This window comes from Rhinolophus sinicus, chromosome 3, assembly GCF_057876585.1.
Source record: "Rhinolophus sinicus isolate RSI-liver-muscle chromosome 3, RSI-T2T, whole genome shotgun sequence".
Lineage (NCBI taxonomy): Eukaryota > Metazoa > Chordata > Mammalia > Chiroptera > Rhinolophidae > Rhinolophus > Rhinolophus sinicus.
The window spans coordinates 42370292-42385714 of NC_142503.1; the positions used below are offsets into that span (position 1 = coordinate 42370292).

A 15423-nucleotide genomic window follows, 5' to 3' on the forward strand; every position below is an offset into this window, starting at 1 on the left:
GTATTTTATTGTCTATGCCAGCACTGTCCAATAGGACTTACCGAAATGATGGACATGCTTTATCTCTGTGCTGTGCAATATGGTAGCCAATAGCTACATTTCTTCCACTCCATGAATTAAACTTGCCATTATTGTCTACTTTCCTTTCTGTTTAAGCTAAGTAAAATAATTTTTTAGTAATTAAAAAAAAAGTTAGGCCAGTGTTGAGGTTCCAGAGCTAGCCTACTAGAGATACCATTCTGGATACTGAAAAAGGGTGATGTGCTTGAGCACAGGAAAAGACTAAGAGTGTCTCCTTCATTTCTGCATGAGTTCTATTTTGAAACACACTACACACATGCACACATACTCGTATACACATACACTAGTGCACTCATGCATGCACAGTTCACACTCCTTCTCTGATTCTTTTTATTATAACCTATTAACCTTTCTTCCAGTGCTTTCTTGTTGTCTTTGGACTATAAGCCGTACTCTTCCTTCAAAGATAGGGCCACTTACATATCCTTCCTAACCTGAAATTGCTTTTAAATTATTCTCTATCAAAATTCCCTTTAAAATTCCATAGATTCTTTGCAGATCTCACTTGTTCAAAAAGCAAAACAAGAAGACCAATCAAAGGCATCAAAACCTTTTCTTGTTTGTCCAGACTCACCTGCATACCTTCACAGCTCAAGCATTCCCTTCCTGTCTCTGTACTTCACAGGAGTGCTCTCTTCAAAGTTACTTCGTGGTTCTAAATCCGATAATTGCATACATTTTAAATGCATATCTTTTTCCTTTTTTGCTGTTAATTTATTTACTGGAGCTAATCTTTCTTATTTTTTGGTTTCTGGTTTATCTTATGGGCCTGAGCCTACTTGTGAGAAGCCCCTCTCTTTCTGCACTGAAACTTTTGTCACTGCTTGTCTTATTGTTTTAGAAGATGTTGGTTCAGTCAGTAGGCAGATGAAACCAAGAGGACTAGTAGAGAAGAAATATATGCAAATTGGGGCCGTGAAAGTGATTACAGAGGTTGCAGTTCTAAAATTTATTTCAGAGGAGCAGGGTTGAGCAGTCTGCAATTGGCCAGAGTTGCAGGGCTAGTTTAGGCCCAGGGTTGGGAACTCTTGCTGGGAGATTCAGAAAGACATCAATGGAAGTAAAGCTACATGAATCAGTTTAGAAAAGCAAATCAGTTTACAGACAGTTTAGAGAAGCGGCCTTTGCTTCTCTAAACTGATTCATGTAGCTTTTTGTCTCAGTAAGTCACATTATGTCTATCAATGGACACATTTTATCCCTGATTTTGGCATCTTTGCAGAATTTGACACCCTCCTCATTCTTTCCTCCCGACTCTTCACTTTTTCCTTAAAACTTTTCTTCCCTAATTTTTTGTGACTATCCTCCCTCCTGTTTTCCCTTCTGGCGTGGTTTTGTTTTTGGCTGTTTATTGTATTTGTCCATTTAATGTTGCTCACTGTATTTCTCCTACTGCATGTATGGCTAGAATAACTATGTTTATTCTCAAGCTTAAATCACATACTATTATCTTAGTGCTGGACAATTTCCTTACATTTTTATTTCAGGAACTTGTCTGTAATAGATCCCAGTATTTTCTGCTCCTTCCTCAGAAAGCTGCTCTTCCTTCTCATGTTTGGTCCCAAATTATGGCACTATCCTCCAGGCCAGAAACATAAATTCCTCCTTCTGCTTTACCATCAACAGAAGATTACTAAATTTACTATGTACTGCTTTTAGAGCTGTGGACGGAAAAGGGGCCACATGTTAAACCTGAAAAGCTCAGGAGACTGAAAATAACCACACAGGATGTTGTGAACATAAAAATTCCTAACTAAGGTGGGCCTTGGCGGGAAGTCATATCCTTGGCCTGTAGCTTCCTTGACAAAGGTCAATCTTTGCCTTAAGTGAGCCTATCTGTTGTCTTTTTGCTTCTAAGATAACATACCCTTGGAATGTAAGAGTAATCCCTTTCCAGACCCCCCAGGGGACACAACCCACCACACTAGAGCGGAAAACTACAAAATCCCTCCTTATTATCTTGTTCCCCCAATACTATCTCTATGTCCTATTAACTATCCTGTACCAAACAATGTAAAAGAAGTGTGTCTCTCCATTTTGCTTTTTATCTAATCCCAGAGATTCTCCCCCCACACACACACACTTTGCTTTCTTTCACCCCCTTCATCTACAACCAATGGATTTCATGTAACCTTCCTCCTTTGATTCTAATGTATAAAACAAGTTGCAAAACAGCCATTTTCCAGAGCATTTTTTCAATCCCTTGAGACTTTGCTTCCTGGCAATTGTTATCAGCTTGGCTCAAATAAACTCTTACAAGCTTTCTCTTAGGCTGGATGTTTTTTTTACAGAAGCTTCGAAACCAGCGATTCTCAAAGTGGGGTTCTCAAATCACCACCAGCAGCATCACCTGGGAACTTGTTAGACATTAAAATTTCCAGGCCCCACTCTGGACCTAGTAAATCAAAAACTCTGGGGATAGAGCCAGCAATCTGTTTTCATATGTCCTCTAGGTGATTTTGACGCACACTGAAGTCTAAGGACCAGTATTCTAAGTTAACCTTAGGGATCCATGGTAGGGCTTCAGGAGGACTGAAAAGCACCTATAATAACGATACAGGATTCTGGTGTCTGGTACCCAGAGATCGTGGTCTCACATACCTGAAGAATGAGAACGCGGACTCAGAAGGAGAGGTAGAGGAGCAAAGATTTTTATTAAAGCGAAAGTACAGCTCCCTTACGAGAGGGGGTCCCCGAACCTGGGATGCCCACTGGCTAAGGCAAAAGGCTCTTATTTTTATACTTTCTCTTGCATGCTTGGGGAAGGGAGTTGGTGGCCTTCTAATGGATTTTTGTCTCAGATTCCCTTTGTTGCACAACCTAAGGGGATTTACGAGATAACCCATTACCCCCTAGAGTGCAATTACATTTTTGCCCTGGAGTGAATGAATCATTTCAGATCCTGGAGTTCCAAGATATGGCTGCCTTTGTTTAGTCTATCAGGGACGTCTCGGTTTACCTAACAACATGCTAGCTAACCTGTCTCAATTATGTCTAAAACTGAATGTGTGTATGTATATATATATATATATATATATATATATACACATACATACATACATATATATATATATATACACATATATATATATTTTTTTTTAACTGATTTTTCACTATTCTTTTTTTAAAAACTTTATTTATTTGTGTTTTTCCAGGACCCATCAGGTCCAAGTCAAGTAGTTTCAATCTAGTTGTGGAGGGCGCAGCTCACAGTGGCTCATGTGGGGATCGAACCAGCAACCTTGTTGTTGAGCACCGCGCTCTAACCAACTGAGCTAACAGGCCGCCCCGCATATATATATTTTTTGAGTCGAGAGCTTTTATTCCGTTTAGTTTTAAATGGGTTCAAGGAATCCCACATTTGGGACTGTTCCTTGCTTTCCATTACTACCACCACTTACCCTTCGAATCACTTGTTCATTGAGTTGCAGAGATCTTCCCAATGTTCACATATTTTGTTTAATGTCAAAAATGCATTTGTTAACATCACTGGTATTTTTAGCAGAAAAGTCTTTAAGTACTGGAAAACTGTCAAGATGATGGATATAAGTTTTACAAAATTTGGATTTTTGCAGGAAAAACTCATGTATACAAATGATTTCTTGGCAGACAACCATTTTACTTGGGCACGTAGCAGAAGTACTTACCATTACTTCACAGATATTAAAATGACATGTATGCTAGGGTGAAGACTTAATAAAATTGTTTTACTCCTTTGTCAAGGTCATTCTTAAGTTAAACTAATTTATTTTAAACATCTTAAATATTGTATGCTGTGAGTGCAAGGAGGTGAAGAATACAAAGTCCTGCTAGGTATTAGTGCAGTTTGGTGCCACTACCTTGATTCTTGCTAGGGTGCCAGCAGTTTAATTGACTATTACTTTTATGCCGTCAGTACAAACGTTAACAAAGTGAAAAAGGTAAACAAAGTCTTAGTTTTATTATAAAAATTGTTTGGCCTTGCGGACCCACTGAAACTGGCCTCTAGGACCCTCAGAATTCTGCAGATGGCATTCGGGGAACAGCTGCCCTAGTGTCACATACTATACTGTTCCTTGTCTGTCACTGGGTTGCAAGTTCTATGTGGACTGTCTGTAACTTCCTTTCATGTGCCCTTGTCTAACAGCGTCTGGTGTATAAAACACTGAATAAATATTAATACCTGCGGAATGAGCGAATAACTGACAAGTTATAAACAATGATCGCACAGTCTTCATCTTACTACCTATATCTTTAATAACTCACATTTTGTAAAATTTTCCAAGTTTTTTCACAACTGTGACGCACGCTGGCCAATTTCTTAATGCTTTGGGGCGGGGCAGCTGCCTGTATGTAATAATGACGCGTTACAGTTTAGTTAACTGTATCTGTGATACCCAAGAGTCATTCCTCCTTGGAAGCTCCGCAAGAGCAGCAGGTCAGGACTTTCCGTTCCCCAGTCCTACTTAAAGATCAAAAAGAGCTGAGTTTCCCACGTTTACTGGAGTACAAGAATTCGACCGAGTTGTAGCGGGGTGCAAAAAAAGATAAAAACCTTCGAGAGGAGAATAGGAAAGAGCAAGAACTACAGCTTCAGGGACCAGGGACCTCGCCCCCACCGCTCCATCGCAATCTCGCGAGATCCGCCGGGTTGCCGGAGCGACGCTTCCGGCTGGCGCGCGCAGCCCTGGGAGCAGGAGAGTTGGGAAATGGGCGGCTAGACCTGCCCGTCGCCTTGAACTCGCCTGCGGGAGCGCGCTCGCGGCCGCGCGTGCTCCGCTTTCCCGGCTCCGTCGCTGACGCGTCGTAGACGTTGGGGAGTGGGAGGGAGCGGCAGAGGGGTCGGGATGAACAGCGGCGGCGGCTTCGGTTTGGGCTTAGGCTTCAGCCTCACCCCTACGGCGGTGATTCAGGTGACGAATCTGTCGTCGGCGGTGACCAGCGAGCAGATGCGGACGCTTTTTTCCTTCCTAGGAGAAATCGAGGAGCTGCGGCTCTATCCCCCAGAGTAAGTGCTCGAGCTCGGTTGGGGGAGGGGCGCGGGCGCCATAGAGATCTGGGGAGCCGCGGCGCGGGGGAGAGCGTGGACGGGGGCGCGCGCGGTGCTCGCCACGTGACCGCCGGGGCTTACCTTGGTGCCCACGTTTGATTTGGGCACCGAAACCCGGAGCCCCTCGGGCGTGCTCTCCTTGTTAGTCGGACTTTAGGGTTATACCTCTGCACTGAGACCTTAAAAGGTTGCCTTTTTCGTGCCTCCCCGACTTGTCGCCGCCAAGTTCTCGAATTCAATGCCTCCCTGTACGGTTTTTTCCCGAACTTAAGATGGCCGCAGGTGGGCCATGAATAGTCCTGGCAAACGCCTGCTGTGCAATGTGAAAATCGCGGAGACCGCCTGAGAAACTGTCCAGTTCTTAGGGCCTAGTGTCAGGCCGTCGTTGCTGAAAAAGCCTGGAACTAGCGCTGTATTTGTTCCCAGGGCGGTGTTCACAAATGTAGCATCATTTTTGTTAATTTAACCGAACCCATCCGTGGTATTAAAAGATCATGTCTATTCACCCTTTTGGCAACAGATTAAAATTTCCTCCTGGAAGGTCACACTGTCGTCCTAAACCTTCCAGAAAAAAATATTAGTTGTTGCAGGATTATCTACTGCATACTTTTAAAACTGGATTTCGACTGGCATTCACAGGTCGCGGACACCTCCCAAGTGGTGTATTTTGAAGTTAAGATTTCCCTCGTACGGTACTATCTACCCACAGAATTTGTAGGGGGTTTGCGGGTTGTTCAGATTCTTACAAGCATAAACTTTTTTAAAGACTAGAGTTTAAAATCTTAAAATCCTGAGTATTTTGTTTACTGTGTCAAAATCCTTTGAAAGAAGGAGAGTAATTGGTTGCCCAAGATTTTTTTTTGTTTTAAAAATTTGTACTTGAGTTTTTGGTTTATTTCATAGTGATACATGGAGGTGTACTTTTAAATTTTCTGTCTGAGTATAACTCATTGCTACTGCCTAGATACTGGTAAAAGTTGGTATTTGGATTTAAAAATTTTACTGTTTAAGTTTTTCTCCTCTACTTTTTGTTTTGAAGTAATTCATGCACACAGAAAAGTTGAATGAATACCCATATTCCCTTCAGCTGCGTTCATCGTTTGCCACAGTTGATTTCTTTCTGTCTCTGTCCCCCCTCCATCTTTACACGCACACACTATTCCTCCTTCCCATCCTTTTGAAAGTTTGTAGTTGCAGACACTGACTATTCTTCCTTCAACACTTAAGTATAAGAACAAATAAATTCTCCTACAATACCACAAGAAATTTAATGTTGATAAAATAATATATAATGTATATATTTAAATTTTGCCAAATAGTCTAACAATTGCTTTTTTTCTTTTCTCAGTCTAGAATATAATCAGAGACCACCCATTGCATTTAGTTATCCCCTTACTCTAGAACAGCCCCCCATCACCTTTTAAAAAGTCTTTTATGACATTGGTACTTTTGTCTTGCAGTTTGTTTTGTAGAATGACTCATAATCTGGTTTTACATAGATTGTTTCTACATGGTTAGATTCAGGTAATACATTTTCGTCAATACTACACAAGTGCATGCACATAAATCATTTTTGACTAGCTGTGGCATATAAGCTTGGAGTATCTTTTGAAAATGCTTTCAGCTATCTTTTCATTTAAACGCTCAGAACATTTTTTTCTTTTTTAAATAGTTGCATCTCCTTTTTTTTTTTTTTTTTTTTTTTTAAAGATTTTTGTAGGGGAAGGGGAACAGGACTTTATTGGGGAACAGTGTGTACTTCCAGGACTATTTTTCTAGTCAAGTTGTTGTCCTTTCAATCTTAGTTGTGGAGGGCACCGTTCAGCTTCAAGTTGTTGTCTTTTCAGTCTTAGTTGTGGAGGGCGCAGCTCAGCTCCAGGTCCAGTTCCCATTGCTAGTTGCAGGGGGCTCTGCCCACCATCCCTTGTGGGAGTCGAACCGGCAACCTTGTGTTTGAGAGGATGCATTCCAACCAACTGAGCCATCCGGGAGCTCAGGGGCAGCTCAGCTCAAGGTGCCGTGTTCAATCTTAGTTTCAGGGGGCGCTGCCCACCATCCCTTGTGGGAGTCGAGGAATTGAACTGGCATCCTTGTGGTTGAGAGCCCACTGGCCCATGTGGGAATCGAACCTGCAGCCTTTGGAGTTAGGAGCATGGAGCTCCAACCGCCTGAGCCACCGGGCTGGCCCCATCTTTCTTTCTTTCTTTCTTTCTTTCTTTTTTTTTAACTTTTGTTTAAGTGTGTTTTTCCAGGATCCATCAGCTCCAAGTCAAGTAGTTGTTTCAATCTAGTTGTAGGATGCAGCTCACAGTGGCCCATGTGGGGATTGAACCAGCAACCTTGTTAACAGCACCACGCTCTAACTAACTGAGTTAACCGGCTGCCCAGAACATTTTCTTTTTTTTAAATTTTTTAAAATTTTTATTTGAAAACTGAGCCATTCTGCCACCCCTCCGGAAGCTCAGCTGCACGTCGGTGTCTTTAATCTAGTTGTGGAGGGTGCAGCTCACTAGCCATGTGGGAATCGAACCTGCAACCCTGTTGTTCAGAGCTTGCGCTCTAACCTACTGAGCCATCTGGTCGACCCTTTCCCCCACCCCAACATTTCTTAATAATTGAGAAATACTTGGAGGAGTGCTGTATCCTTCAAGAATTGGAATCAAGCAGTAAAATGTTTTGTACATGAACCTTGTAAACTAACCTTGCTTTCAAGGTTGTTGTAATGTGTCTTATAGATAGAAGAAATATATCACAGAATATTCTTCATTGCCGACATAAATACCACTTATATAGTTGAAACCTGGGCTTGGGTGGCAATATGATACCAATTATTATGACACTTAGTAATAGGCTGTTTTTTGAAATCAAATGTTAAATTCAGTTTAAAATAAAAAAAAAAGCTCTTAAACATGGTGCATTAATATGTAGTGAATGTGTCACAAACTGTAATATATTTTGCAAAATTATAACATAAATATAACACATATGGGCCAGACAAAATCCTTAACCGGTTTTCCTTTCCACAAGTTCAGTTCCTTATTCCTGCTTTTCAAAGATACTGACATGCTTTACTAACCGCATGTTTTCTACTCTGTAATGAAGCTGTCATAACGCAGTCCTTATAATAAGGATGTATTTGAAAATTTGGTCCGAAATGGATAAAAATGCTACACCGTGTTTTCCCAGAAATAAGACCTAGTCGGACAATCAGCTCTAATGCGTCTTTTGGAGCAAAAATTAATATAAAACCAGGTTGGCATGGTCTTATGTAATGTAATGTAAGACTGGGTCTTATATTAATTTTTGCTCCAAAAGACGCATTAGAGCTGATTGTCCGGCTAGGTCTATTTTGGGGGAAACAGGATACTTAGTAGTTGTACTGAAGACAGATAATTGTTTGCAGTGTTGCGGAAACAGTATTTTGTGATTAATCTTTGGAAGCTGAGTAGAAATTCATTTGTTTTAAATTTGGAAATATATTTCTTTAATAGAATGGAAAATAGTTTCTCATTAACATTTTAAGAATTCAGTTGCTAATATGAAACTTCAGATTTTAAATTTAATTCTTTTGGCATGAGTCAGTGATTCAGTTCTTAAACATTAAGAATTAGTGTAAACATTCATTGTAAACATAAGTCTTGTTTGTCATTTTTTTTTGTGCTGCCACATGATAACTATCCAGAATTTCTATTTTAACTTTTTGCACAATAAATTAATTTCGTATGTTGTTAAAATCTTTTTATACCAGCAAGAAATCTTTGTAGTTTTTTCATTAAGCTTTTTATTGAGGTAAAAGGTGCATACAGAAAAATGCATGGGTAAGTGTAGAGCCCTATGAATTTTCACAAAGTGAGCATAGCTGTGTAACCAGCGCCCAGATCAGGAATTTCAACACCCTGGCTGTGCCCCTGGGCCTTCTTTTAAAGCAGGGGTGTCCAAACTGCGGCCCATGATCCATTGTTAATTGGCCCGCAGCAAATTCCAAAAATATATTTAGTTTACTTAAACCAGGTGAGGCATTACGTACTTCACCTTGAGTGAGTGGCCCTGGTGTTTGTGTATTACCGCATATGGCCCTTGGTGAAAAACGTTGAAAAAAGTTTGGACACCCCTGCTTTAAAGGGTCATCGTATTCTGATTTCTAACACTATGTTTAATACCAACACCAGTGTTGATTTTTTTGCTTGGTTTTCTTCTCTGGTCTTCAGAAGTAGTAATAAGAAAGGCAAAATCTGTCAACTACTTATTTAAGTTTAGTTAAAAATATTAATGTAGTCAATGTAGTCACTTTATGAGAAATAGAGAAAAAGAAACACCACTTGTGATCCTATCACCCTATCAAAACCTTTGTCCATTTCCATACCTTTTCCTCCAGCTGTTTTTATATATGTTTATTTTAATATGGGATAATCAAAGGATTTCTACACCGTGATTGTAACCTCTTCTACGTTCAACTTGTAATAAGCATTTTTCATATTGCTGTTGGGTGTATAATAATACTTAAAAGACTGTAAACTGTCCTGTTTTTGAAATTCTATCATTGGAGATATATTGGTTGCTTTTTTGTGTGTGTGTGTGTTTACAAGTCAGTGAATTTTAGAAGCATTTGAAAATGTGTCATTTTTTGATTGTCATCAGTGATTTGGAGGGCATTCTGGCATTTACTGGGTGTCAATCATTCATAAGAAAGTCTTATACAAGGAAGAAGTGTGCCATCCAGAGTACCTCTGGAGCCCTACTGAGAAGCCCTGTTACAGTTTGTGTCAATATTTTCATACATAAAACTACATACTTTGTCCATATTTTGGATTATATCCTTTTTGATAGATCCTCAAAGAGTGTATGTTAATATAATATTGAACATGTTATTTCCACATTGATTTTTAAGAAAATTTTACAGTGCCATCACCATGTTTAACGAAAAAATAACCAGTTGGGGCCCAGGAAATTTGAAGCTCAAAAAATTGGTTCTGTGATTTTTGCATTAAACTCTCAGAATTACTGATTTTTTTGAAAAATGATTGTGGAAAGTTTTATCTTTAAAAAATCGAAACTTGATTCAACAAATGAGGTCAAAGTAAAATCTGCTTTCTTTAGAGGCATACATTTAGGCAAATGGAATACGTAACCCCGACTTTTAAAAATTAGAACTTTAGTTCAAAAATACATTTTAAAATAATTCTATTTAAATTAAAGGCAAATCTATTTAATAGCTTAGAGGTACTAAAGAGAAAGCTCTAAATATAAGATTTGGAAACATACTGATTAATAAATAAAATACACATTTGTTTACTGAGATTCATCATCTCTATTTAGGCTTGTGTCTTATTTTAGCCTATAGTGTTCAAAATAAAATAATGTTACTACCCCTCCTGAAAAGCTCAATGTTTACATTTGTATAAACTAAATATATATGTTGATCTTTGCTCTGTCTTTTCAGGAAGGTAATTGGAGATGAAGGTGAAGAAAGTTGCTTAAAGCAGTGGAATAGCCATGTCTAGTAGTATCCAAGCTCCTATGCTAATGCTGTTCAGCACAGACCATAATTTTTTCATCAGTTCCTGGGCTTCTCAAATCCTGGTGGCATGCCTTAACATACAGTGGCTTTGCTAACCAGGCTCACATTTCCTATACCTGTTTTAAATTTAAAATGATACCGGTTTCAAGTAGGGGTGTTTGGAAATGTAGTTTCAGTGGTGGCTTGTCAGATTCTGGAAGATTTCAGTGCTAAAAGAGAGTACATTTGTTGGAATTGCTAGGGCTTTAGTAGCTCATTGTAATCATAGATATTTTTGGTTCAAAAGACAGAAACAGTGCTATCCAACTTAGCTTAAGAAGAGACATTATTGAAAAGGTGAAGATTTTTCTAAATTGGAGAATAAAGACTACATGGTACAGCCAGGCCTCATGGGACCTGGGACTGGGAACCAGAAAGGTGTCAAAATACAAGGTATAAAGCTTCTTCTCAGAGGCTTTGTCAACTCAGTTTATTTCTGTGTATTTGTTCAGTTTCTTTATAGATCTATTCTGTACTCATCTAGCATCTGGCTCTTAAGTGACTTCCCAGCCCAAGAGAGAGAATCTGCTTGTTCACCCAGTTCGTTTGGTCAAGCCAATCAAATTACAGATTACTGGTTAGTCAGTGAAATGGGCCCTGGTGTCATGTAACTAGTCACTTGTGGCTAGCAGCTTACAAGGTCTGTTGAGGATTTCACATAAAACTGGTAAGGCCTGCACTAAAAGTATATAGAATGTCTTGGTAGCACATGTAGGAGGGGTGCCAAATTACTTTGATATCTTAAAATGGCTTTCCAGAAGACTTGGAAACTTGATCCTTGAAGAAAAATGGAATTAACATCCAAAAAGAGACTTAAAGAGGACATCTTAAACAAATGGAAGTCAACATGTATACAGATGGCCCAGATGTTCTGGATATGTTCTGGGAACCACAAGTATTCTATTCCTGGATTTTTGGGTGCATTTAGGTGATAAAGCAAGAACAGAAGGGTGCCTTGAGGAAATTGAAGCAGTGGTGAGACATGATAAAAGTTAGAGTTTAGAAAGATCACTCTGGCAGCTTTTGTAGAAGACCCTTAGTAAGGAGTTGAGATTGGAGGCAATGTGGTTAGGAGCCATTGTAGTAGTAATACAGATGAGAAATGATGAGGGCCTGAATGAAGGCATTGATAATGAGAATTATGAAAAAATGTGACAAATATTTGAGGCGCAGTCTTCACAGGATTTAATAAACAGTGGAATTGAAGAAGATGGAAGGGTCAAGGATGGACTCCACATCTCAGAAGTTTGGTAAAAATAGCTTATTTCTTAATACCAAACTGGTAGGGTAGGAAGCTACGTTGTATGGTCAAGCTGATGTACGCATCAGCCACCCCTCTCTGGAATGTTGTTGATCACTATGGCAGATAAAAAGAGCTCAGCAAAGGCCCTTAAAGCTATGGAATAATGACACATGTCAGTTCTGCTCGTAGGTAGCCAAAGCAGGTTGCATGGCTACATTTCAAAGAACAAAGAAGTGGAATTTTACTGTGTAGCCAGAAGATTTGGAAATGTTTGGTGAACAGTACTAATGGCGGTCACATTAGTGGCTGCCAGATTTCTGACTTGGGTAATTGGGTGGTGTCTTTAACTGAGATATGACATATAGGGCAGTGGGCAGGACAGGTGAAGAAGAGTGTTGAATTTAAGACTTAAGGCTGGGCCCAGTGACTTTCAAGGTGTTATATTCTAGCAGGCACTTGGATCTAAAAGTTTAGAGCTCAGGAGAGGCCTAAATTCGAGATTTGGTAATGTGAGGGTGGGTTAAATCTGGATGCGAATGTATTTGCCTCAGTGACGAATACAAGTGCTTGACTTAGATGTTGAGTAGGGGGCATAGTTGGAGTGGTCTGGCCTGAAGCCTGAATTGATGGCCTTAGGGGTAGATTGAGTTGGATTGAGTGAGGAAGGGATAGAGTTTTATCTTTATTTTTGCAACTTTAATTAGCCCGACTAATTATGTTAATAAATTATTGCAAGTTTTAAATGCAGATATATTTTATTATCAAGTGTTTGATTGATAGTATAAATATGTATATTTAGCCATTATCAATATGGGTTTGTTGCTATAGGAAAGATTTTTTCAAAATATTGAATATTTGTGGAATTACTAATTAAATAGTACATTAAAACTGTTTTCAAATTTCTATTAGCTTCAGGTGTACTAAAGAACATAATGGTTAGACATTTACAGACCTCACAAAGTGATAACCCCACCAAATCTACTATCCCTCTGACAGCGTACGTAGCTATTACAATACCATGAACTGTATTCCCTATGATGTACTTTATTTACATCCTGTAATTGTGTGAGTGTGTGTGTGTACACACACACATATAAAATTATAGTTGACATTTAGTATTATTTTATTTGACATTTTATATTAGTTTCAGGTGTATAGCGCAGTGGTTAAGCATTTGTATAATCTATGAAGTGATCCCCTGATAAGTCCAGTACCCACCCAACACCCCACATAGTCTTTACAACATTATGACTATATTCCTGATACTCTATTTCACATCCCTGTGACTATTTTGTAACTCCCAATTTGTATTTCCTAATCCCTTCACCTTTCTCACCCAGCCCCCAACCCCCTCTTATCTGGGAACCATCAGTTTGTTCTCTGTGTCTGTGTCTATTTCTGTTTTATTTGTTCGTTTATTCTGTTCTTTAGATTCCACATATAAGTGAGATTGTATGGTATTTGTCTTTCTCCGACTGACTTATTTCACTTATCATAATATCCATCCATATTGATGCTTAAACTTCTTGATTAATTGATAAAGTTTGCATTCGATTTGGAATTAGGTGATTATACTTTAAGTCCCATCTTTGCCATTTACTAGATCTAGGATTATGGTCAACTTCCTTGATCTGTTTTGTAAACTAAATTACTGTTATTGCACAAGGCATATGTGATATTTTTCAAATGATCTCTTTTAGTATGAAAAATATTAGTGTTTTAAAGTATTGTACATTTGTGTTATATATTAGGTATATATTTAGTTTGGGCTTTTTTTCCCTTACTAAAGGCAATTAAAGACTTTAATTGAAAGTAATTATGGACTGGTTGACAAAATGATTGTTCTTGAAGGTAGTATATTTTGGAATCTTAACAAGATGGATTCACATTATGGAAAAATTGCTTTCATATGTGCTGTCTGGTTTCTATTTACTGTAGGCCTGCCTAGGCTGAACTGAATCTAGTTGGACTTGTAAGAGTCTTTTCTCTTTTGCATATATAAAATATGCAAAATTTTGTTTGTGAAATCTTTTGTCTGGAAAATCATAATGCACTTGCCTAGCTTGAAGTAGTCTAGTAGATGCAAAAGACCTTAATTTTGATTCCATGTTATCTCATTGGTTCTAAGAGCGTTAAGAAGTTTTTAGTGATTTAAATGTGCCAGGGAATCACATTAGGGGGGTTAGAAGTGGTTTCAAAATTTGAAATCTTGGGCGGTGGCTGTTTAGCTCAGTTGGTTAGAGCGTGGTGCTAATAACACCAAGGTTGCCGGTTCGATCCCCGTGTGAGCTGCGCCCTCCTTTTAAAAAACAAAAAAAAAAATTGAAGTCTTGAGAATTGGGGCTTTTAAAAAGGGATTTTTGCCTGTTGATAATGATACAGTGGTTGAACATCTTTGGGTTCAATCAGCTGTTTTCACTGAGATTAAGAATTTATTAATTTAAATTTCAAGTTTTTGCAAATAAGACTATAGACCTGCCTAGCTTGCCTTCAGTCATTGTATACAAATCCCCATTAAAAGAATGCTTTGCTATTTCATGTCTGATACTGATCCTTAGCAACAGAAATTCATAAGTCTTGATTATGTAAGAGTATGGAAAGGGCTAAGAAAAATTAGTGGGAATGACAAAAACCAACCAAATATTTATTAGTCTAATTGTTTTTCTTTTTATTTTGCAGCAACGCACCTCTTGCTTTTTCTTCCAAAGTATGTTATGTTAAGTTTCGTGACCCATCAAGTGTTGGCGTGGCCCAGCATCTAACTAACACGGTTTTTATTGACAGAGCTCTGATAGTTGTTCCTTGTGCAGAAGGTTGGTATCTCACATGTTTTTTTATTTTAATCTCTGTCCTGTCTGTTACTACCTTTGGCTTTTCTAGAAATTGGAAAGTAGGTAGTACTCTGGTGTGTGTGTTTGTGTGTGTGTGTGCATGAGAGAATGAATTCTGGAGAAGGAAAGAATTTTTAATAAAATATATTAAAATGGTTCATTTATTAAGTTTGAGGAATAGCTAAACATTTAAAAATCTATAAATGACTTCTCTGGTTTGCTTTGGCTTTCTGTAGTCAATTTGCAAGTTATAAAGAAAGCTTTCTAAAATTAAAAAAAGTTAAGGTGGTAGGGGAAATAATTTTAAATGTGTAAATAAGCATTTACCTTGGTGTATACAATATTAATATTACATAAATAACAAGTGTACACATTTTGCCAGGTTGGGGTTAAGTGGTATTTATGTTCATAAGAAAAATACTCATAATTTAAGCTTTAAAGTATCCTATTAAGGTAATTTACCTTAATTGTCACTGAGAGTATTACTTCATATTCAGTGTATATGTTTACTATGCAACTGGAATTTTTTTCGCAACTGGCTTTTTTTGGAGGGGTGTTGTAGTTGAAGAAAAATCATGAAAAACAAATTTCATTCATCCGGAGATAGTTGTTGAAGATGTGAACACGGCCAAAGCCTTACAGTTATTTGTTAAATTTTATTACTTAACCTGCTGTAAGAGCT

At 38.5% G+C, this 15423-nt stretch overlaps 1 protein-coding gene across 4 annotated transcripts in view; it reads left to right on the top strand.

Moving 5' to 3' along the window:
- The first annotated feature begins 4756 nt into the window (after nucleotides 1–4756).
- SREK1 (splicing regulatory glutamic acid and lysine rich protein 1) overlaps nucleotides 4757–15423 on the top strand; it is a 46522-nt gene continuing 35855 nt past the window's right edge. Inside the window, exons 1-2 of one of the 4 annotated variants that reach the window (XM_019744145.3) lie at nucleotides 4757–5068; nucleotides 14590–14723. In XM_019744145.3, coding sequence (XP_019599704.2) covers nucleotides 4908–5068; nucleotides 14590–14723 — 295 coding nt within the window. In that variant the 5' untranslated portion in view covers nucleotides 4757–4907. Of the gene's footprint in view, nucleotides 5069–14589; nucleotides 14724–15423 lie in introns of those variants that run through there. The other 3 variants (XM_019744136.3, XM_074328880.2, XM_088796533.1) reach the window with 3 other exon arrangements.